Source organism: Ovis canadensis, chromosome 15 (genome assembly GCF_042477335.2).
Source record: "Ovis canadensis isolate MfBH-ARS-UI-01 breed Bighorn chromosome 15, ARS-UI_OviCan_v2, whole genome shotgun sequence".
NCBI lineage: Eukaryota > Metazoa > Chordata > Mammalia > Artiodactyla > Bovidae > Ovis > Ovis canadensis.
This window is the reverse complement of record NC_091259.1, coordinates 81,179,555-81,204,122: the sequence shown is the minus strand read 5'-3', so window position 1 is coordinate 81,204,122 and position 24,568 is coordinate 81,179,555. Positions and strand designations below refer to the sequence as shown.

At 47.2% G+C, this 24,568-nt stretch overlaps 1 protein-coding gene across 1 annotated transcript; it reads right to left on the bottom strand.

Annotated features, from left to right (window-relative positions):
* Window positions 1–1,344: 1,344 nt before the first annotated feature.
* ACCSL (1-aminocyclopropane-1-carboxylate synthase homolog (inactive) like) lies at window positions 1,345–24,085 on the bottom strand. The gene is made up of 15 exons (XM_069553334.1): window positions 24,022–24,085; window positions 13,405–13,961; window positions 11,980–12,039; window positions 11,454–11,524; window positions 10,997–11,066; window positions 10,724–10,790; window positions 9,186–9,283; window positions 8,846–8,923; window positions 8,403–8,503; window positions 6,928–7,017; window positions 6,121–6,166; window positions 5,880–6,021; window positions 3,282–3,424; window positions 3,046–3,199; window positions 1,345–1,767 (listed from the first exon to the last, which is right to left on the bottom strand). Exons 1-15 carry the CDS (start codon window positions 24,083–24,085, stop codon window positions 1,631–1,633), a joined length of 1,878 nt encoding a protein of 625 aa, XP_069409435.1. The 3' UTR covers window positions 1,345–1,630.
* Between the last annotated feature and the right edge of the window lie 483 nt (window positions 24,086–24,568).

Below are 24,568 nucleotides of genomic sequence, written 5' to 3'. Positions count from 1 at the left end.
GGAAATAAAAAGTAGAAATGAAACAGAAGAGAAACATATTGGAGGGGGGGGAATCAATGAAACAAAAAGTTAGGTCTTTGGAAAATATTAATACAATCGATAAACATTTAAATTAACTGATCAAAAAATTCAATATAAGGAAAGAAAATTATAACACAATATCCTTCATGAAAATAGATGTAAAATTTTTAACATCAAAGCCAAATCCGACGATATATAAAAAGATGATGCATCATGACTCTACGGGGCTATTGCAGGACTATAATGTTTTTTAATCAATATAATTTCATCACATTAATAACTAAAAGAATTATATTATCTCTAAAAGTACAGGCAAAAACATCTGGTAAAAACTGAATGCACATTTATGGTAAAACTTTCAGCAAACTAGGAACTGAAGGAAATTCTTCTATCTGGTAAAGGCAGTATGAAGAATATTTCTAGTAACATTATACTTATGAGAGACCAAACGCGATCCTGTTAAGATTGAGAACAAGGCAAGAATGTTCTTACTTGTTAATTCAACTGTGTACTTGAGGTTCTCGGCCACAAAATTACAACAGAAAAATAAGAGACATAAATATTGAAGAGAGGGAAAATCATCTCTTCTGGTCTCATGAAATCCTTCATGCAACCAGAGAATTCTCTTTCTGTGTCTGCTACTCAAGTTTATTTCTAAAGAAACTTGCCTACTGTCAAAAAGTCTTGAAGAATCAGGATTTGTTGGTGGGCTTGCAAAGCTGCCCAAGAGAGTGAGGATGATCCCAAACCCAAGTAACTGATCAAAGCCATCAGTGGCTGCTAACAGTTCTTCCAACATCTATAAAATGGTGGTAGTCCCCACTCTGCCCATTTCACCACTCTGATGCTCAGACCAAAGCTCAGATGTGCAAATGTTTTGCAGAGAAATGCTCAGGAGGTATGATTTGAACAGTTGAAAACCCTAGAGATGAAAATGGAAGATTTCATTCAGGCTTATCACCAGAGATTCATTTTAAAAGCCTTTCAAAAAAGGCAAAAATGGAGAGAACTCATATTTGGAAACATTTGAAACTATCCTCTCACTCTACCACGTAGCCACACGTGTCTGAGGTGTGATTATGTAAGGATCCTATGGGACACTACATCCAACACCTAGAAAATGTTCAGCCAATTGGGGATCATGATTTCCCTTCCTTTCTGGCCTGCCCTAGAAAGTATTCTTCACATATAACCTGCTTTACCTGCTTTAGAATTTCAAAACTAAATTTAATATGTAATTTAAATTTAATTAAAAATTAAGTTTTAAAATCATCTAGCTCCCAGAAGGTCATATGAAGAATGTGAAATAAAACAGGCCTGCAATTTAAAGAATATGGAATTTATTAGATACAGAATATAAAAGTTAACCCACCTAAACAGGGGCCCAGAGAGCTCCCTTTATTCCTCCTCTAGGCTTTCCCACCAGAATCCCCATAAAAACATTTTGCACATACGCAATGGCTCCTAGAGACTAAGAAGATGTAAAGCTTCCAAAATGACAGATGCTTAAGCGGGCTGATAGTGAGTCAAACGCACTCATGCCCGGAGGAGCCCACTGTTTGGTCACAGCTCCAGGCCAGCGGCCAGCTTTCCAGATCCGAGGCTGACATCAGGACTTCCTGAGAGCGGGACTGGCTGGAGCCTCTGGCTGGGAGGCAGACACTTCCTCCTTCACTGCATCCTCCAGCTGCTTCACTCTGCACTCCTGCGCCTGCTCCGCTAGCACCTGCTGGAACCTACGCATGGCTAGAAGGTCCAAATGAAGACAGAGAAATACTTAGCGGGTGTGCACATGGGCCCCAGGTACATGCAGGTCCTAGTAGACCGCCACAGAACCTCTGCTTCAGGGAGGCTGCACTTGAGCCTTCCCTTTTGGGGGACAGATTTCCAAGTCTTCCTGCCACATCCCCCATGGCTCTTTTTGGCTTCACTGTCACAGCCCCTGCCTGCCAGATTACCTTCGTGACTCAAGATCAAATCTTGTCACCTAGCTTCTAGCCTGGAGAAGGCAATGGCACCCCACTCCAGTACTCTCGCCTTGAAAATCCCATGGACAGAGGAGCCTGGTGAGCTGCAGTCCACAGGGTTGCTAAGAGTCGGACACGCCTGAGTGACTTCACTTTCACTTTTCACTTTCATGCACTGGAGAAGGAAATGGCAACCCACTTCAGTGTTCTTGCCTGGAGAATCCCAGGAACAGGGGAGCCTGGTGGGCTGCCATCTACAGGGTCGCACAGAGCTGGACACGACTGAAGCAACTTAGCAGCAGCAGCAGCAGCTTATAGCCTTGGCCTCATTTTCTGCCTGCCTATAGTGGCCCTTCCCTCGGTCTATTTTCCACATTAGCCCAAAAGATATGTAACATAAATATTCATTGCTATGTTCCCAGCAGGTAGAACAGTGACCTGCATGTGTTGAGATGCAATAGATAAAATGATTGTCATGTTTCTGTAACCTTCAGAGGAGAATCGCAGCTCCACAGTATAGCACACAGGGACTTCTGGATCACGTGCTATCTATCTCACCTAGTAGCTGGCAAGTTCTGCATGGGCAGAACTCCATTTCTGGATAGCTTACAGTCGCAGCACCTCTTCAGTGACAGACACAGGCCTGACATACCAAAATTATAATATACTTCAAGTGCCTAACAGTTCTCATTTGCAAAGGAGCTTAAAGATATGGGCTTCCCTTGTGGCTCAGCTGGTAAATAATCTGCTTGCAATGTGGGAGACGTGGGTTCAATCCCTGGGTTGAGAAGATCCCCTGGAGAAGGGAAAGGCTACCCACTCCAGTATACTGGCCTGAAGACTTCCATGGACTACAGTGCGTGGGGTCACAAAGAGTCAGACATGAATGAGCAACTTTCACTTTCACTTGAAGGTACGAAAGTGGCAACAGAGGGCCTAGAAGGACTGGAGCTATGTAGGCTGCTAAAGGTGAAGGAGTGACTCCACTCCTGGGTTACAGAGGAGTGGCTGGGGCATCTGTGAAGGATGCCAGGACTGGCAGGTCAGCACCACTCACCGCTTCTTAGCAGGTGGGGCCTGGCTGCAAAGACGAGGCGGAACCAGCCAGGCTCCTTACACATGAAGGTCTTGCCCGGGGACAAGATCAGCTTGTGGTCCAGGAAGCGGCGATGGAGGAGCAGCTCTTTGTCAAACGTGCACGGGTCCAGGTACTGGGGAGGAGAGACAGAGCTGAGCTCAAGACCCAGCCGGCAGATCTGCCCTTTAACACCCGTCTTCACTCCCAGAGCTCACCTGTTTCAAGTTGATCCAGACATAGAGGCCGGAGCCACGATTGAGAAAAGGGACCTTCAATGCCTTTAGCTTGTGAGTGACATACTTGTGAGCCTCCTGCAGCCGGAAGTGATAACTGGGCAGGTATATATTGTCAATCCATTCTGAGCAGATGGAGGAAGAGAGCTGTTACATACTTCAGGGCTAAGATCTGCCAGAGGGCTCCTGACCAAATGCTCCCTCCCTGGGCTTCATGCCTGCTGATTCTATCCAACCCTGACTGCATCGTATTTGAGCTGATCGTATCTAACACTTGGGCTTTCCTGTGGCTCAGTGGTAAAGAACCCACTTGCCAATGCAGGAGGCACGGGTTTGTTTCCTGGGTAGGGAAGATACCCTGGAGAATGGAATGGCTACCCACTCCAGTATTCTTGCCTGGAGAATCCCATGGGCAGAGGATCTCAGGGCTACAGTCCATGGGGTCACAAAGAGTCAGACACGATTAGCAACTAAACACCACCACCCATGACATCACTTCCATTGTGTGAGGTGGGGATACTGGGCTTCTCAATAGTTGTGTAGTCAAGTTATGTTTGAATTTACACCCTTGAGGCAAGAAGTTGAGGTGTCCCCTAAATGGGGTTGATGCTGCTGTTGTCAACTGGGCAAGTAGCTGCTACTCATAGTTCCCTCACCTTCTGCTTTGCTGCTGCTGCTGACGCTAAGTCACTTCAGTCGTGTCTGACTCTGTGCAATCCCATAGACGGCAGCCCACTAGGCCTCTCTGTCCCTGGGATTCTCCAGGCAAGAACACTGGAGTGGGTTGCCATTTCCTTCTCCAATGCATGAAAGGGAAAAGTGAAAGTGAAGTCGCTCAGTCATGCCTGAGTCTTAGCAACCCCATGGACTGCAGCCTACCAGGCTCCTCTGTCCATGGGATTTTCCAGGCAAGAGTACTGGAATGGGGTGCCATTGCCTTCTCTGCACCTTCTCCTTTAGACCCTAACAAATGGACTGTGAAGAACCTCATTATGCTTGGGGATGATCCTAGCACAACCATTCTCAGCACTGGCAGCACTTTAGAACCACCTGGGGAGCTTTTAAAAGGCATAATGGACCAGATTATATCCCCAGACATCTAACTCAAAATCTTTGTGGATGCAGCCTACACATTGGGCCTCCCTAGTAGCTCAGATGGTAAAGCATCTGCCTGCAATGCAGGAGACCTGGGTTCGATCCCTGGATTGGGAAGATCTCCTGGAGTAGGAAAGGGCAACCCACTCTCAGTATCCTTGCCCAGAAAATTCCATGGACAGAGGAGCCTGGCAGGCTACAATCCATGGGGTCACAAAAAGTCGGACACGACTGAATGACTAAATTCCCTAATTCCCTACAAATCGGTATTTAAATTCTCCAGGAGGGATTCCCTGGTGGCTCAGACGGTAAAGCGTCTGCCCGCAATGCAGGAGACCCGGATTCGATCCCCAGGTAGGTAAGATCCCCTGGAGAAGGAAATGGCCGCCCACTCCAGTATTCTTGCCTAGAAAATCCCATGGATGGAGGAGGCTGGTGGGCTACAGTCCATGGGGTTGCAAAGAGTTGGACAGGACTGAGCAACTTCATGAGGTAATTCCCACGTGCATCCAAGATTGAGAACCAGTGTTCAAGAAGCTGGGAATCTGGTTTCCACCAAATATCAGAGGGCCTGGCACCTTGCAGGGAGGCATCCAGTTGGATTTCTCCTATCTACCACTTTCTCCACCCAAAGCTGAAAGCAGATTGTTTTCTAAATCAGATTTATCTGATAACTTTGTTTCATGTATCCCTGCTCTCAATTTAAATCCTTGGGCCTGGCATCTGCTCTATGACAGGGAATTTTTAAAAGGGAGCTCTTATCTAAGTTTGAACCATGGTATCAAAGGTGGGAAATTCCCTCTGAAGCTGCATTCACTTAAGATCTAAGAGGGAAGGTAAATTCAGGTGCCATAGATGTAGGAGCACCAGCTTGCCAAAACGGCCTCTCCTTTGGCCACCCTGGAAGATGAAGTTAAGTCGTATTTGAAGAGTCAGGCTGTTCTTTGGTAATCTTTGCCTGAAATAAGCCAGGTTTATGCTCAGTGCTCAGTTGTATCCAACTCTTTGTGACCCCATGGACTGTAGCCCACCATGCTCCTCTGTTCACGGAATTTTCCAGGCAAGAATACAGGAGTGGGTTGCTATTTCTTCCTCCAGGGGGTCTTCCACCAGACACAGAATCCAACCTGCATCTCCTTCATTGGCAGGCAAATTCTTCACCAACTGCGCCACCTGAATGGGAGGAAAAATTGACCTTCCTGTAAAGACCAGTCTCTGAAGTTCCCACCTTCAGGTCCTAGAGTACAATTGACTATCCCTTTTGCAGGCAGAGCACAAGCTGTCAGATGGTCAGTGTTTCAGACCAGCATCTCTGTCTTCTTTCTATACCCAACTGCATCTGCCCTCCTATAAACATCCCGTCCTGCCACTGTTAAACCCGAGACAGTGAACAGGCTCTCAGTATACTGAAGCCATGTCAGAGGCCCATGCAGACCCAGAAATTCCCGGTGGCCACAATGTCCAGCCTGGGACGGGGCTCGGTACCTCTGTCCTGAAGCAGCTGACGCAGCTTGTACTGGGCGATGCCAGAGATGCTGTGGAGGTAGCCAAAGCAGCTCATGGCAGAGGCCACCTCCCTGTTGTGGGTGTACAGGGCACCAAAGCGGAAGCCAGAGATGCAGAAATCCTAGAGGAAGAGAAGAAGGGAAGGGGATACCCGGTGGGTCTGCCTTCCACTCCTGGCTCCACTTCCTTCCCTACCCAAGGACAGGTGGCTGGGGCTCACCTTACTGGCGCCCCAGATCACGTGGGTCTTGTTGGGGTCAGGCAAACTGGAAAGGAAAGAGTCAAGATGATGGAGAAATACTTGAAGGATGACGACATGCAGTCTATGAAGGGAAGATGAAGGTGGCCTTGAGGGCCTTCCTAGACAGAAGGGCCTGGGGACCCAAAGTTCAAGACACAGTTGCCCCAGTTAAGCCAGGAAGTCAACAAAAGGTATCCTTGCTGAACCAGATGGGAGAGCTCTCAAGTGCCCACTGAAGGTACTTGAGGACTCTCAGCCTGGCTTGGGGTCTTCCTACAGCAAGTCCAAAAGCCACCTTCTTGGCAGTTGGCTCCTCATGCAAGTGGGCCACCATTTATAGACTTTCCAAACATTTCTAAATGTGTTCACCTATTTCTCTTTGCCCCACCTTTGGTGAAACTGTTCCTTCCACCAGGCATGCTCTTTCTCTTGCTTTGCCTGCTGGATCCTGTCCTAGGGCCAAATACCAACCCTTAAGAAAGTTCTCCTCTATTTCTCTTCTTTCCGTGTGCACTACTTGTCAAGAAGCCCTGACCTTCTGTAGGGCTTCATCGTGACTTTTGACCATGCTCATTCTACCCTCTTCTTAAAACTATCTCATGTACAAAGCGGCATTTAGAGAAGACACTTTGGAGGACAGATGATGCTTTGCTCACTTTCACACTCCTGGGGGCTCTAAGCTCAATTCTTGGCTCATAGCCAAAGGAGTTTACTGCCCATGGACTCACCCTGCAAAAGCAGGAGCTTCACGGTTCTCGTTCCCAGCTCCCGCTGAGACCAACTCACCTCTTCATGCTCAGAACACTGTGGAATGTGATGGCTTCATCAAACACAGAGAGCATGTACATCTCATCTACAATCACGTGGAGGTTGTACCTGCAGGTTGGGTGAAAGAGAACGATTATCTAGGCTCCAATTGTTAACTCACACTTCATTTGTTAGGCTTTTCTGAACACAGATCAGACACTCCTAAGGCCCCAGAAGCCCATCCAAAGTTTCCAAGAGGTGTGGAAAGGTAGAAGGGGGTCTCTCCTTCACCAGAGGGGACCTTCTATCCTGACTTGGGGGTACTAGAAAGGGACAGGACCTGAGGGACATTCGTGAGAACATCTGGCCCCAAACTTCAACCATCAAGTAGAGACCCGTGGTAGGGGCTGGGCATCCCAGAGACATCTCCTCTGGTATAGTCAGGCACTACCAGGACTTCCCAGTAGTTCAGTGGCTAAGGCTCCAGGCTCCCAGTGCAAGGGGCTCAGATTCAATCCCTGGTCAGAAAACTAGGTCCTGTGTGTACAACTAAAGTGAAGTGAAAGTGAAGTCGCTCAGTCGTGTCTGACTCTTTGTGACCCCGTGGACTGCAGCCCACCAGGCTCCTCCGTCCATGGGATTCTCCAGGCAAGAATACCGGAGTGGGTTGCCATTTCCTTCTCCAGGGGATCTTCCTGACCCAGGGATCGAACCCAGGTCTCCCACATTGCAGGCAGACGCTTTAACTTCTGAGCCACAAGGGAGACCTAGTGCAATTAATAAACAACAACAACAAAATTTTTTAAAAGAGCTCCCACCTAGGGTCTGGTTCAAACAGGGATATGAAGTGGGCTAAGTGCACACCTGCCTCGTCTTCTTTATTCTCTCAGCAGTCTGAAGCTGTTCTGTTACCTCTGTTTCACAGGAAGAAACTGGTTTCTGAGCTAGAACGCTAATCCCTCCCCTAGCCCGTGCTAGAGCTGGCATGGAGAGCACCCCCAGCACTCTTCCTCTTATCCCCATGTGCCACCATCAGTTGATCTGGATGCATTATAAAGTTTGAATACACGTTTCTTCTTGACTGTGGAAGATTATCTACCCTAAGAAGGCTATTTCCAGACTTCAGAGATATTAATAACTGATGTTAATATGTTCTTAGAAACAGGGACAGGAAAATTCTAGAGAGACTCACCTTCCTCGGCACCTCAAGCCAAGGAGTTTGGGAAATGGATGCAGGAAGAGCTTATGCTATGAGGGGTGGGAAATAGCAGGGTGCATGACTGTTACGTGGGTATGTGCACACAGGCAAAAGCTAGAAGGGAAGTGGCAGTCTGAAGCAGTGAGCACGTGGGTGCCTTTTCCTGCATGTCCATTTCGGTTAGTTGTCCATAACTGCACAAAGTATACTACACAGTGAGAACACTTAGGGTATATTATTTCCGGTTCTGACTCCTTGACTGTGAGTGATGGGAACCCTTCTTACAGACTTCATCTCAAGGGGGTGGAAGTCATACTTCTTGGCGAATTCCAGATATTCCATCATGGAGTCTTGGGAGTAGACGTCTCCCAGAGGATTCTGAGGGTTGATTAGCATAAGACCTCTGACCTTTTTCCCCTGAAAAGTACCAAGCATAACCAAGTGAACACAAATCCTTCACCTCCACATCAAGTTCAGCTGAAGGTCAAGGCCAGGGCACCGAGTAGGATCGGACCCCTCATCAAGGGCTCAGTGGGCAATTGGAGGAGCAACTAGCGTGGTGCCCACAGAGGGGAATAGGAAGGAGCTCTGGGGGCCCACAGCCAGGCTCAGGGCTCCTCGGGGGATGTGCCCTGGGACACTGCCTCTTTTGAAGAAGGCACCCACACTGTCTTGGTGAACAAGTTATCCCACTGTCTCCATATTCAGCCCCTTTCCGGAGCAGCAGTGCCCATCCTGGAGACCCGGTTCCCACCTCACCTCAATCTTAGCCCTGAGCAGGGCTTGCTCCAGCTTATCCACAGTGAGCTGGAAAGGATAGTCATTTGCCTCAGTGACCTGGAAGACAGATGCAGCCTGAGACCCACATATCTGGAGGCTTCCAGGCCTGGATTCCTCATTCCTAGAAACCCTGAACAATCCTTTCCCTTCATACCCAGGGACTAGTCCCACGTGCCCTTTTGGCCCAATTTCGCCATCCTTCTCCCATAACTTATACAGGAGAAAAGCAAAACCAACCTCCACCTTGGCAATGTCTAGACCATTCCCTTGCCTGGGTCGGTAGAACCAGTCTACCAGTCGACACTGAACCGACACTGACCTGACTCTCCAGGTGGACAGGAACCAGCTTGACTTTTGCATACAGGTGGGTACTAAAGGCGAAGCCCCCATGGGAGGGGGTGGGGACTAGAAAGGCCTCTGGAAGCAGACAGACAGTGCTGTTAGTTCAGGGTCTCCCAGTGAAGTCCCCCAGATCAGCAGCAACACACCCCTCAGAGAAGGTTTCCTGTGTAATTCCTCCTACTTAGGGGTGAGTGCTTTGCAGCACAGGCTCTGTATACGTCAGTGTAAGTGTTAGCTGATCAGTCGCGTCCAACTCTGCAACCCCATGGACTGTAGCCTGCCAGGCTCCTCTGTCCATGGAATTCCCCATATAAGACGACTGGAGTGGGTTGCCATTTCCTTCTCCAGGGGAATCTTCCTGACCCACGGCTGGAACCCAGATCTCTTGCATTGCAGCCAGATTTCTTACCATCTGAGCTATGATAAGCCAGTGCTCTATACATAGTCCACTCTTAAAAATGTTATTTAGGAAAATAAAACCCAAGTTTCTTCTTTGTGGGTACACTAGAAGAGAAAAGGGGAGAATACTGCTGCAAGTTACTTGGAATCCAGGGACTCAAGCTAGGCTTGCAGCAGGTAGAGCATGAGCCATCCACAAGTCTTGTCAGCTCCAGGCCGACACTGGAGGCAGAGGTCCACACGCAGAGAGGGCTCTCATTTCTCTATGTGGCTCAGGTCTTCCAGGCTTGGTGACTTCATGTGTTATTTTCTTTCCATCCATTTGGCCTCCTTGATGAGCCACTCCTTCCAGTGGACCCACTCCTTCCAGTGAAACTGGCCGTCTTGGTAACAAGTGCCCCATGCAGTAGCCTCATCAAGAAATCTGAGATTCTTATTTCAAATTGTTCAGCGGCATCATTAAGGAGACCAAGAACAGATCTCTCAAGCTTTATTTGATCTAGAACCTAGTTTTTTATTTCGGTGTTTTTGTTTGTTGAAGTTGCTTCAGTCAGGTCCAACTCTTTGCGACCCTATGGACTATAGCCCACCAGCCTCCTCTGTCCATGGGATCCTCCAGGAAGAATACTGGAGTGGGTTACCGTGCCCTCTTCCAGGGGATCTTCCTAACCCAGGGATTGAACCCAAGTCTCTGAAGTCTTCTGCACTGGCAGGCAGGTTCTTTACCACTAGCACCACCTGGGAATCTCCAGAGACACACAACTTGCTGTGTGTTGAAGAGATAGAACATCTGTATTGTCTAAGCCAGTTGACTAGGTCTCTGTATTGAGGTTGAGACCAAAAGTCCAACTAATAATACTAGACAGAGTTGGCTCCAGATGTCACCATTCCTGGGGCAGACTGGAGGCCTGTAACATGCCCATATTAAATGGGAATTCAAATCCTTCACTCCTGCAGAAGAAGTAGGAAGATGCTCTAATTGGCGCAGGAGGCACCCCAGTGCTTCAGGGCAAAGGTCTTCAGTCAAGACCCTCTTCTCCCTCCAGGCCCAGGGCCCATGTGTGCCTGTCCACGTGGGGCTGTGTCCCTGAGGGAGCGCAGATCCTGCTGACTTACCACCTGGATCACACAGAACCATGGCCAGAGCAGAGCAGACAGCGGAGCAGCCGTTTAGAATGACCACCTGGAGAAGACACACAGAAGGCAGAAGTTGAAAACCAATCCTTGTAAGAGGGATCAGTCCCCCATCTCCCTCCCTGCGGGGAGTCTCCTCAGCGAGGACCCACTGGCCTCCACCCTGCCCCGACTCAGAGGCTCTTCTGGAAATGCAGAGGTCCCCAAGAATACGGTTCTCCACCAGGGTGTCAGGAAGGCTGGGAAGAGACTCACATTTTCTGGGTCAAGGGGCTCAGGTGTCTTACAGTAGAAGGTCAGGAACCGGGCCACTTCTTTCCGCAGGCTGTGGACAGACCCAGACAGACCGGTCGTTCCCAGGATCAGCCCTGGGATCAGCCCTGGGCTTTCCCCACAGCCTCGACTTCAGTCATTTCACGAGAGCAGAGCATGCAACCTCAGGGTCCTTACAGGATGAACGGGGACCAAGGCTTTCAACTCCCCAGGAGACACAGACGTGAAGAGTACGGACAGAAACTTGGGTCTCTTGAATGACAGAGCAGTGCTGTTTCTACTACACCAGCTTGCCTGCTCTGATAGTCTACACTAGGCATTTTCTAGAAGTCATTACCCCCCAAAATAGGTAGGCACCCAGCAGAGAACCAGGGAGTCTTTCCCTGGATGAGGATGGGTGCCTGTAGACCAGAAGACCCCAGGTTCAGGGGCTACTTACAATGGTTGCCCTCTCCAATCAGCGTACTGCAGTAGGTCTTCATCAATGTAGGTCATGTCACTCTGACTCAACTGTCAACAAATAGAGAGTGAGCACGGCCGGACCAGGGGTGCCCAAGAGGCCTCCTCCTACTCCTAGGATGCCCATGGGCGTTTGCCCTACAACACAGGGGCGCCCAGAGGGAAATGGGCATATATGCTACATGCTCCCTGATGAACGGAGGCTTCAGGCTTCGTGTCAAAGATTATACAACTAGATCTCCCCTGGGAAGTGTCTGACAACCTCCCCAACCCTAGATTTGATCTAGACGCTCCCTTGGCAACTTACCCACCACATACCCATCCAGAGAAAACTTCCCAGCACAGCAAGGCCAGTCAGCAGGTTAGATGTGCTGTTCTAGAAGCTATTTCCCCACTCCCTTCAAACTTCTAAGTCTTATTCTTGTGTCTACCACGTGCTAAAAGACCCATTCTTGGGGTACCTGGGCCTAAAGGTGGGTCCCAGCACAGGCTGGAATGTGTCTTACCCTCTCAGCCAGAAGATCAGTACAGAGCTTGTTCTCACTGGTACCAAGGTTGATGTAGCCCTGGAGATAGGCAGAATCGAAGGTCAGTCCTCTCGCCCTGCCCACCAGGGACCTCTTTAAACAGGTCATAATTACTCATCTGGATGAGCCCAAATGGAGGTCTCCCTGCTCCATGAGGCAGTAAAATCCATGTTTGACAACCTTAATACTAGAAAAAAAATTCCACAAATTCTCCCAAATCTTAACAGCTTGCAAACTTCCCTCTTTAGAGCCACATATTGGGTGGGCGAGAAAGTCCATTCAGTTAGTGAGTACCTTGTTCTAATAAAGTTCTCGGTGAAAATGAAAAGTGTCTTATTTTTATTCAAAACTGAATGAACTTTTTGGCCAACCCACAACATAAGTAGTGATAGTTATATTATATACCAGCCATCATTCTCTGAGCTCCTATATTCTAGACATTAGACTAAGTGGTTCCTGTCAATTGACTTGATTCTCACAACTCCTGAGAAAATGCTCTGATCTCCTGCTGAAAGAGTAAAGCTCAGAAAGGTTGAAAAACTAAACTAGTCACATGACCTTGGTGATGAGCAGCATCTCACCTGACTGGCCCCAGAGCCTGGCTCCTTAACCAGGCCCTGCCTATATCACCTCTGCCATCTCCACTTCCATGAAAGGGCCCCTTCAAGTTCCTGGACGGGGCACGGCCCCTCAGAGGCCGATCAGGATACCCGACTCATTTGGCCCCAGAAAAGCCGATGGCCACTGGCCACATATCCCTTGGGTGGGAACAGAAGGAAAACTGAGGCTACTGTAGCCCCCTGCCCTCTGGCTGGAGAACTGTTGGGACCCTCTCTTGCTGGAAGCCTGTTCTTGATCCCATCACCATTGGGATAACATCCCAACATCTTACAACGGCCCGATCCCAACCGCACCTCGGTTACAGCGTTCACCATCTCTGCTCAAGCCACACAGGCCTCCTTTCCCAATCACTCCAAGCTCTTCTCACCTTGAAGCTTCCACCCATGCTGTTCCTCCTTCCTGGAAGACCCCCATCACCTGACTGATGGACTCAACCTTTAAACCATCTTCCCTGACCACCTAAAGCAGGCAGCCCCTTGGTGCTCTTGGGAACGTTATTCACATCTGTTTCCCCAGTGGCTGAGATCTGTTACTAGACCCGAGTTCCACAAGGGCAGGTTCACTTACCACAGTGACCGCAGCGATTCCCGGTAGATAAGAGCTAGGACGGGAGGGGAAACCAGACCCAGCTTGTCAACTTTCCTGTGCACCCCCCTCACCTACAGGGGACAACAGCACCTACTCCATGGGGCTGGGAAGAATCAATGAGGACGCACAGATCTTGGCACAGGACTCAGCAAATCCCAGTGAGGGGGGCCCTCGAGCCTGTCCCCCCATCCTCACCAAGGTGTTCTTGTCCTTGTGGTATTTGTTTCCTTGGTAGGCGTCATAGTCCCGGAATCTCAAGCGGTATAAGGCAGAGATGTCAATCCCACGGTTGGACAGGTCATAGCTGATCACTGTATTTTCAAAACCACTCTCTTGGTAGAACATCTGGCCAGTCTGCCTGTTTGCTTGGACCGGCTGCCCACCTCCGACATCACCCCTGGAGTCCATGGACGTGCGAGGCGGTTGGGCGCTCTGGTCGCCTGGGGCCCCAGCTGGCAGGAAGCTGACGATCTGGAACAATAAGCGACCCAGGAGCGCCTCCTGCTCCCTGATGGCCTGGCCATGCCACTGCTCCTCCAGCGTCAGGTCCTGCCGCTGAGGTCTGGTCGTCAGCCGCGTGATGTGATCCTCCACAGTCTGCCGCAAGGTCAGCACCATCTCCATCAGCTGGGTGTGGATGCTGCGGTATCTGAGGGCTTGGCCCCTCATCTGGACACAGGGCGTGTGGGGGGTGTCTGATGGGCCACTCATACTCTGGGTGTTCCCACTGGCCTCAGCAGGCTGGCTGGAACCTGCAAGAGAGACACCACGCAATGCAGCAAAGGAGACCTCCTGAACCTCAGGCCCAGGCGTGATCTCAGGCTGGCCCCCAGTTCCTTCTACCACCACACCTTGGTTACAGACCCAGACTGGCTGAGGAAGGGCTACCTGCTCATTCAAGGGCAATGCCTATGTGGCCCCAAGCTCAGACGTTGGAGCACCGGACTTAAGTGTCATTAAAATGTGTTCTTAGGAAGAACCTTAGGGTCCACTTCAGGAAAAAGGAGAAATTGAAGAGGTAGGCTGTGGATTCTTCAATCAGAGTGACTCCTGCTTTATAGTTCTAAGGAAGAAAAGGGATTCTGCTGCTAAAAACAAACACCAAAAGTAAAAACAACAAAACCTAAGTCATTCTGCCAGACTAGGGAAAAGTAAACTACTGCCCAGGGACCAAGCCAGCCATCCATTTGTCTTTGTAAATAAAGTTCTATTGGAGCATAGTCATGGTCTCTTGTTTATGCGTTATCTATATTTGCCTTTGTGCTTCAACAGCAGAGCTGAAAAGTTGTAACACAGACCGTATGGCTCATAAGGCCTAATATAGCTACTATCTGGCCTGTTACAGAAAAAGTTTGCCAAGGCTTGTTCTAGAACATCGTTCCTTTCATTTTTCCACTTTTCCTCCAAGGTGGTCATACCAGATGTTCAAAACTCATTTCTTCCATCCTCCCACTTTGTATCACTTCCTATAAACACCGTCGACCTGCTCACAGTGACAGCTGCCTTGGACATCCATCACCAGTTACCATGGGCAAGATACACGATTCTCAAATTTTAAAGTCCACCAGAATCACTTAGAGGGTTTGTAAGGACGCAGTGCTAGTCTTCATCACTGGACTTTCTTTCAGGGGTTTTGGGGTGGAGCCTGAGTAATTGCAGTTCTAACAAAAGTTCCTAGGACTATACGTTCTGAACCTTTAACTATTCAGCCCAACCTTCTGTCTGAAAAGAAGTCCAAATGCTGGATAAGACTTTGTACACCTTTGTAAAGCATCGAAGAATAAAAAAAAAAAATATTAAGAAGCCAGGAGGTATGACAATGTGAGGCTGACCGCTGCCTCTCATTCATTGTAAAATAATCCTCATATCCTCAGTCACTGAGATCCCTTTTTCTAAAAATCTAGACTTACACACCTTCCATCAAATGCCATCTTCTAAGTTTTTCTACATTACATCCCCCCACATATACAAAACCTGGTTACTTCTTTTACAGTTTGTGGGACCAGCACGTCGAAATACTGGACACTCTGCCCAACCTCTCTAAACCATCTTTAGTCTGCTTGTGGTATTCCCATGACAACCTCTACTTCTCTGGAATGACACTTCATTTTGCTACTTGTTCAGTATCCTCCCCGGTTAGCCTTCCCCATCATGTCCTTAGCACACCATCTGGTGTACAGGGAACTAGCAGGAGAGGTGCAACCCCAGGGATGTGGCTGACTCCGTGGAGAGATTAGCCTCGACTGGAGACTGTAAGCTATGGAAGATGGAGCGACAGTCGGATGAAGCCACGGGACAAACAGGTACCAAGTCTTGACTTAGGAAGCCAACTTTTCATCAGTAATACAGAGAACTTCTCTCACCGCTATTAGAAACATAATGTTTAGATAGAAATTGAACCAATTTTTCTTATTCCTGGACGAATACTTGTTTCACAAGCAAAAGCTTTGCTCTGGGCCAAGCTCCATCCCCTAGAAGTAACAGGGCCATTGCAATGGGGCTCTCAACTCGGGCTGAGAAGGTCACGCTGTCCTCCAGGAACATGGGTGGCCCTCAGCGTCCTTCCATCCACCCAGCCCTCAGTCAGGGACCTCAGGCTCACAGGAAACGGGTCAGGCAGGAGCAGGAAACCAGAGGTCAGCGTGGCCCAACAGGCACTGGAGGAGGGAGACTGGCTGGAATTAGAGCTCTCCAGGCAGGGGCCAAGGCAAGTAACTGCAAAAAGTATGTTTTCCTGGCAAACGTATTTTCTGATAAGGTAGTGAGTATGCAGCAAGGCTGAGGGAAAACCAAGAAGTCAGACCTCCACCAAGACTGGTCTTTTCTATAAGGAAAGTCTATTGTGACTGACATTGTTCCACAAAGGCCATAATGTCCCCAAATCTCAGCCCTAAATTGTCTGGTGTCAGGATACACAAACTCTCAATCTTCTTGGCTACACTCGTAGTTTCAGTATTTCTCACCTTTAAACCATTTTCCTCCCAAAGCATACACAGGGGATTTCTATAAAAGCAGAATCTCAGAACCAGCCCAGCTGTTACCCTCGGATAAGAGTTGAAAGACAGATCTTAAACAGTAAAAACCGAGAATGGGGAATGAACTAGGAAGCTAGTCTCCTGTTCATTTGGGATGCCAGTACATGGGTATACCACTTATACCAGCATACTTCTGTCTTTCTCTAGTACCCTACAAGCCCTTCTAGTTCGATCCACCATCTGGCCTTCCTTCCCCTTGCCATGCACCAGCCTTCCCTGGTGTCTCAGTACCCTAACCTAATTGAGATTCTTCCTTTTCAATGTAGTAGTTAAGATTGCTACATAATAATTAGTACATAATGATAATGATTGTCAAGTCTTCCTTATGTGCATGGGAAGCAAGGTGTACGGGGGTATAGATCCCTAAATACAGGTTGCAAAACTGAAAACTCAGGTAAAAGCAGCCTTGAGAAGTCTAGATTCTGTTACCACTCACCAACTGTAAGATGCTGGAAGAATTCTCTCGCCTCTCTGGGCACCAGTTACTCATACCAGGTGAGAAAGTCACTTCTTGTGTCCGACTCTGCAACCCCAAGGACTATGCAGTCCGTGGAACTCTCCAGGCCAGAATACTGGAGTGGGTAGCTGTTCCCTTCTCTAGAGGCTCTTCTCAACCCAGGGATTGAGCCCAGGTCTCCTACGTTGCAGGCAGATTCTTTACCAGCTGGGCTACCAGGGAATCCTAATACTTACCTCAAATGGAAGTAAAAGTAAGACTCCATGAAGGCAAGGAACTTCTAATGTCCCATAATAAAACCAAGATTTCAACCTCAGCCTTCTGATGGTAGCCTAGAACTCCTGAGAAGAGAGTGAGCTGGCAGGAAACCAGTGCTAGCACAGACTCCAGCCTGGTCTGTGCACATTCACATCACATAATGTGCCCTGCTGCTGCTGCTAAGTCACTTCAGTCATGTCCGATTCTTAGCAACCCCATGGACTGTAGCCCACCAGGCTCCTCCATCCATGGGATTTTCCAGGCAAGAGTACTGGAAAATGAATCAATAGCATGAGCTAAAACCAGCAGAGACAGCGAAGACCAACTAGACTTGAGGTGCCAGGAGTCAACTGTAAAAACATTGCTTTTCTGTTCAAGGAGATAAAACCCAAGCCTGGAACTTGACAAAAATTAAAAGTTGCTAAAATGATAGATCTAAAGGAAACAGGAGATTCTGTTGTTAAAACACAATTCTTGAAAACTTAAAGCCTCAATGGAAAAGGCTTAATGGCATATTAGATACAACTAAAGAGAAAGTTAGTGACCTGGAAAGAGAGGCTGGAGAAAACTTTCTAGAATGTGGCATGAAGACACAGAAGAGACATAAAAGATATAAAATCTAAGGTATACATACACATATACATACTCATTCGGAGTCCCAAAGGAAGAGAAAATAGGGCAGAAGAGAAGCAATTTGAATCAGGTGTTTCATCAGTGCCAAATAACCAGGCACCAAAGCATGGCATCAAGAAGGGTAAAAATGCAAATTAGGATAAATTATATAATTATATATATATATGTAGCTTCTATGTGAAGCGACAAAAAAATACAAGACAAAGAAACATTTCAAAAGCAGCCAAGAAAAAAAGTTATCTTAAAAGGAATCACAGATCAAAAGCTGGTATTAGCAACAGCGGAAACCTGAAGTTAGTGATATTCTATCGTCAATATGCTGAAAGGGAATAACTCCCAATCTGGAATCGTGTAGCCATCACACATCTCCACTTCGACAGGCAGTACCAATTTCTCCCGCTAGAGGGGTTGGATTTACTGCGGAGGACCTACTAATTAGAGCAAGTAGCGAGAGGTGGAAGAGGACAGACGCTACTAATCAGAGCAAGTAGGTTCACCTTTATTTTATTTAATTTTTTTTTTTTTGGAATTTTTTTTTATTTTTAATTTTAAAATCTTTAATTCTTACATCACCTTTAAAAGCTAAAGCCAACTGAGTGAAAGAAACCAGACAAGGTCCATACGGTACAGTTCTACTTACAGGGCAACTGAAAGTGATTGGTAATGATAGAAGTCAGAACAGTAGCTCCCTGGAGAGGAGGTTGGGAAATTGACTGTGATGGGATGCAGGAAACTTTCTGGGGAGATGATATTGACATATCTTAATAGGGTGATGGTTTCATGGCTGTAACCATATGTCAAAGCTCAAGGTGTACTCTTATGAATTTTGCTATATTTAAGTAGGTTTTTAAAATGCAGGTATAGCTAATTTAAGGCTTTATTGTTGCTGTTTAGTCACTAAGTTGTGTCTGACTCCTGCAACTTCATGGACTATAGTCCATCGGATTCCTCCCTCCATGGGATTGCCCAGGCAAGAATACTGGAGTGGGTGACCATTTCCTTCTCCAGGGGATCGTCCCAGCTCAGGGATCAAGTCCAAGTCTCCTGCATTACAGGCAGTTTCTTTACCACTGAGCCATCTGGGAAGCCCAATTTAAGGCTCTATTAGATTGTAAATAGCTAAATAAGTTTATCTCCAATGTGAGCCCTTCCAGTGTAAAGACCACTATGGGAACAGGCCCCAACTATGCAGAGGGATATTTGCATGATTAATTTACAGTAGAAAAAACAAAGCGACAGTTCTTGAGAGACAAGCATAGCTAACTTCGTCAAGACAAATAAGAGGGAGCACATGCACTGAAATAAGATGAGCTAGAGACTGTTTTGCACTGTTCCAATGGATATGGTTAAGCCTGGAAAAAATGGATAATCGAGTTTAAAAATGTAGTTAATTATTCACAGTCCCAGATAAGAAATAAAATCTTAAGCAAATCAGTTTCCATAGACATTATCAGAGAGTTAGGTCTGTTGGAGAATATCTGGCCCAGCGGGTCTCATAAGGAAATGTCATCATAGATATAAAGGAGTATATTATTCCAGTGCTATTAAACTAGAGAAAAGGAAAATCCACATTTCGTAATCAAATAAACAATGATATCTAGACTTGATGAATCTTATATGAAGAACTATGGACAAATCTATGGACAAGTGATTAGATTATCAATACTTAAAACTGAATAGCACCTAGCAAGCAGAATCCAGCAGCATAATAAAATAACCTTTCGACCACGTGGGGTCATATTGAGAATGGAAGTTCAGTTCTATGACTTCTATTAACTTTTCATTAGTAGATCCTAAGGGAATAAAAGTCACTTGATCTATAGATGCTATAAAGACATCTGACAAAATTAGACACCCATTCTTGATTTAAACAACTTAATACAATGAATGGCCACCTCTTTAACATAAGACATCTCTCAGCCAAAAAGCCAGCCTTCAACTTAGCTGAGAAACCAAAGGGTTTGAAATCCTGAACAAGAGATAAGGTTGCCTATGGTCACTGTAAAATACCTAACATTTCACCAGAGGTCTCAGCCAAAAATATCAGACAAGGAAAGAAATTAGAGTTAAAAATAGGAAATTGAGTTAACACTATCTACAGATTACTAACCGCTACTTGGAAGACACAAAAGAATTAACAGATGCTTTACAAAAGAATTTAGTATAGTTATAGACTAGGACCCCATTTCATCTTTTTTTTTCTTCCTTTGGCTGTTTAGCATGCAGGGATCTTAATTCCCTAACCAGGGATCGAACCCATGACCCCTGCAGTGGAAGAGTGATGTCTTAACCATTGAACCAGGGAAGTACCCTCAGTTCACCTGTCTGTAAATAAAGTTTTATTGGAACACAGCTACACCCATGTGGCACACATACACTGGCTAGACTTTGGTAGACTACACTAGAAGAAAATGAAAAGACGGTTCTTGAGAGATGCAAGCATAGCTAACTTAGTCAAGGAAAAAAAGAGGAAGCGCATGCACCAAGAATAAGACGAACTTAGACCAGCTTTTTCAACCCAGGCCACCTACCCAATGAGAGAGCTTAGTGACTGCCCAGAAGCCCCAGCCACAGGCAGCTTTATTTCCACTTCATCCTGGCTGCTAGGAGTTGAGAGTTATCCACAATTTGCAGATTGGGTGAATAAGGACATAATTTATAATAGCCTGTTGAATTTAACACAGTCCCCTAATATACCCAGCCTGATTTGAATGGTGTAAGCTTTTGGGGGTCACAGGCCCTTTGAAACCACAACATTATCAATCACAGTTTATACTGGGTACCACCTTGAGCCAGGCTGTTGTCTGGGTTCTTTGTATACACCGCCCAATGTAATCCTCAAAGTGGCTCTATTAGGAGGGTAAAGAGTCTACCTACAATGCAGGAGACCTGGGTTCAATCCCTGGATCTAGAAGATCCTCTGGAGAAAGGAATGGCAACCCACTCCAGTATTTCTGCCTGGAGAATTCCACGGACAGAGGAGCCTGGTGTGCTACAATCCATGGGGCCACAAAGACTTGGACACAACTGAGCAACTAACAAAAATAACAAATGAGGAGGGTACCACCATTAGGCTCACTTTACAGGTAAGGCTTAAAGGAAGAGGCTTAAAAACAGGAGGTTCAAAGGCAGGAGGTTAATTCAAACAAGTAGGATGGGAAAATACCCTTGTCTGGAAAATCCCATGGATGGAGGAGCCTGGAAGGCTGCAGTCCATGGGGTCGCTAAGAGTGGGACACGACTGAGTAACTTCACTTTCACTTTTCACTTTCATGAATTGGAGAAGGAAATGGCAACCCACTCCAGTGTTCTTGCTTGGAGAATCCCAGGGATGAGGGAGCCTGGTGGACTGCCGTCTATGGGGTCGCACAGAGTCGGGCATGACTGAAGCGACTTAGCAGCAGCAGCAGGATGGGTAAGGGGGGCTTGAAATCCAAGTCTGCAAACCCCAGGCTCCACTGCCCTCTTAACCATCCCTTCCCGAGGCTGCTTGCTGGAAGGGTACACATACCCTCAAAGCCTGGCACTCACTATCAGGAATCCATAAGCTCCAAAGTCCCCCCCTCCACCTGGGGGGTCCAGGTGGAGCCCCGTTTCAGTCCACATCCGTGGCTTCCAACCCAACCACCATGCTCTTACCACTCTCCTTGTTTCCACTCATTTCTGCTCTGGTCAAAATCCTTTAATCGTTGGGAGCCTCAGAGACCGCTCCACCACATGCTCCTCTCAGCCTGCTTACTGCTTTGGGCCTGCGCGCTCTGCTTTTAAGCATGCAGATGGTTTCAAGGGCAACAACCTCCACCTTGTCCTTTCCAAGGGGATCTCCCTCAGGTGCTCTTAATTACCTAATATGGCCTTTCTTTTTACAAAATTTTTTAAACTATTTACTTTAAATTGAGGTAACATTGTTTTATAACATTATATAAGTTTCACATGTACAACATTATATTTCAACTTCTGTATACACTTACTGCATGCTCTCCACCAAAAATTTAGTTTCCCTCCATCACCACACAGTTAATATCCTTTACTCATACCCCTCTCCCATCCTTCCCCTCTAATAACCTTTACTCTGTTCTCTGTATCTACATGTTTGTTTCATTTGGTTTGGTCTTGTTCATCTATTTTGGTTTTTGTTTGTTTCTTATATTCCACCTATGAGTGAAATCATATAGTATTTGTCTTTTTCCATCTATTTCACTTCACATGATACCCTCAAGGTCCATCCAAGTGCACGTGTGCTCTATTGCTAAGTCGTGTCTGACTTTTGTGACCCCCTTGGACTGCAGACAGCCAGGCTCCTCTGTCCATGGGATTTTCCAGGCAAGAATACTGGAGTGGGTTGCCATTTCCTCCTCCAGGGGACATTCCTGACCCAGGAATCGAATGCATATCTCTTGTGTTTTCTGCACTAGCAGGCAGATTCTTTACCACTGAGCCACCTAGGAAGCCCCTAAGGTCCGTCCATGTTGTTGAAAATGGACAGATCTCATCTTTTTTATGGCTGAGTAGTATTCCAGTGTGTGTGTGTGTGTGTGTGTGTGTGTGTGTGTGCGTGTGTGTGTGTGTGTACCACATTTTCTTTTCCTATTCATCCACTGATGGAACTTGGGTTGCTTCCATATCTTGCCTATTATATGTAACCCTCAATGAACATTCGTGTATCTTTGCAAATTAGTGTTTTCATTTTCTTTGAATAAACCCAGAAGTGGAGTGTAAATTGGCACAGCCACAGTGAAAAACAGCATGCAGATTCCTCCAAAAGTTGAGAATAACATGGCCTTTCTTTGAACTATTACGGTGCAAGGCTCAGCAGCCCCCACGCCTGTGAGAACCACACTTTGGAGCTGTGGCTCTCAGTCTCTGGAGGCATCGGCGTCACCTGGAGAGCTCGCAAGGAGGAGGGGGCTGGGAAGTGGGCGAGGGTCTGAGCCCGGGTAGACCCTCAGGACTGTCAGGTGATTTGAATACTTGGCAACATCAGCAAGCAAATCTCAATTAAAGCACAAGTGAGCTACTAACCTCTGAGGCCACAATTGTGAGCAGGCTGCTGTGGGTTAACCGAGGGCAGGACAGACAGCTTGACGAGGAAGCACTGGAGTGATGAGCAGGGATGGGGGGTTGCTGGTCCAGTCTTCTCAGCCCGACCTGCCTGTGTGTCCTTGGTAAACCCACCCAAGCCTTTCTGGTCTTCGGTTTCTCTTTGATGAAGGGAGAGGAAACCGACCCCACGAAGAGTGATGGATGGGAATGGTGTACTTGAATGAGCACCACACATTTGGAGCTCCTGGTCTGCCTTCCCTGAGGGTCAACAAACAGACGCAAAGCTGAAAGCTGAGCCTCCTGTAACTCTCCTGGCCCACTCACCACCATCTCTCATTCCTCTAGGCCTTCGCACATGCTGTTCCCTCCGCTCAGAGAACGTTTCACAGACCCACCCACTTGGCAGACTTCTGCTTCTCCTTCAAGTCCGTGCCTGTGTTACAGTGAAAATGAAAAAAGAGGAATTAGTTTTTCTCTTTCCCTTTCCAGAGAACAAAGAAAATAGAACAGTGAGCAGGTTTGAACATTCCTAGTTTTTTTACTTCAATTGCTCCTAACTCTGCATGTCTGGAACAAAGCTTGCTTTTCTGCTCCGTAATTCTGCAAGAGCTACAATTCACATTTTTTCTCTTGACTCTATGCTAAATATATCCTGTAGCTGGTGCTTACCCTTTCAACATCCTTCCCCTTGTAGTTATGTATCAGAAAGAAGGCCGCAGAGCCACCAAATGCCAGACTCAATTATTGGGTTACTGACGCCAGGCTATGACTGTCTTTGAAACGATGCAAGAGGAAGAAATCAAGATCCTATCACCTCTGTTCCTCATCACCGACTCCTGACTGCGAGCCCTTGCCTTATACAAGCCCCTAGACTCCTCGTGGCTTGGCGGGGGGCACAGTTCTTGAGGCATGAGCCTACCTGTTTCTCTTCTCCACCGGCTGAGAATTAAAGCTATCTTTCAGTTTCCTCCTAACTCTGTCTCCGTATTTTTTACTTGGCTTCAATGGGCAAAGAAAGCCAAGATTTTGGCCAGCAACACCTGCGTGTCACCTCCTCTAAGGACACTTCCTCCCTGACTTAGGCAAGTTTAGGGGCCCCAGCCTGGATCCTCATCCTCTCTGCTTATGCCTACAGTACAAAACATAGAGGATGAGATGGTTGGATGGCATCACCAACTCGATGGACATGAGTTTGGGTAAACTCCGGGAGCTGGTGATGGACAGGGAGGCCTGGCGTGCTGCAGTCCATGGGGTCACAAAGAGTCGGACACAACTGAGCGACTGGACTGAACTGAACAAAACACAGCAGTGCCTCCTAGCCTTTGCTCTAGCTGGTTTCCAACACCTGGACCTCTGTTCCCCGGAGATACCTGCCCTGCTCCTCACCTCCTACACATCTTTGCTCAAATATCACCTTCTCTCGGAGGCCAGCTGTGATCACCGACCTCATTCTGCCGCCTGCTGCCACCACACTGCAGTGATTCCCTCCATGCTGTCTTTCGCGTTTATAGCACTTTTCTCCTTCAAACGTGCTGTATGCTTATTTGTTAGGTGCACTATTTTCAATACCCCCCTTCTAAAATATAAACTTCACAAGAGCAAGTGTCTTTGATTGCTTTTTTTTTTTTTTTCTCAAATGTAAAGAACAGGTACTTGATCCATAAGGGAGCTCAACAGTATTTAGGAATGAATGAGAGAGGGGATGAATAAATGGGTGGATGCACGGACAACGGAACAGATGAACGAATGCCATAATATTAACACACTTATCTGAGGTCTGGGTCCCCTTCTGGACAGTCAGGCTTCTCAGTTTTGAAGGCACAGAGGGGATTCTCGAGTTAGTGTTTGTTGACTATTATTGGTAACTATTTGATGAGGGACCGAGGATGGGAATGAAGGAACCAGTCAATCAATTGTAGTCACCGGGTTCCTG

Coding starts and splice junctions, on each gene's coding strand:
- ACCSL (XM_069553334.1), bottom strand. CDS start 24,085: ATGAGGTCGGTGATCACAGCTGGCCTCCGAGAGAAGGTGATATTTGAG. Junction 11,525..11,979: donor CTGATCTTCTGGCTGAGAGG/GTAAGACACATT, acceptor ATTTGTTGACAG/TTGAGTCAGAGTGACATGAC. Junction 3,425..5,879: donor TCAGCTGCTTCAGGACAGAG/GTACCGAGCCCC, acceptor CCATCTGCTCAG/AATGGATTGACAATATATAC.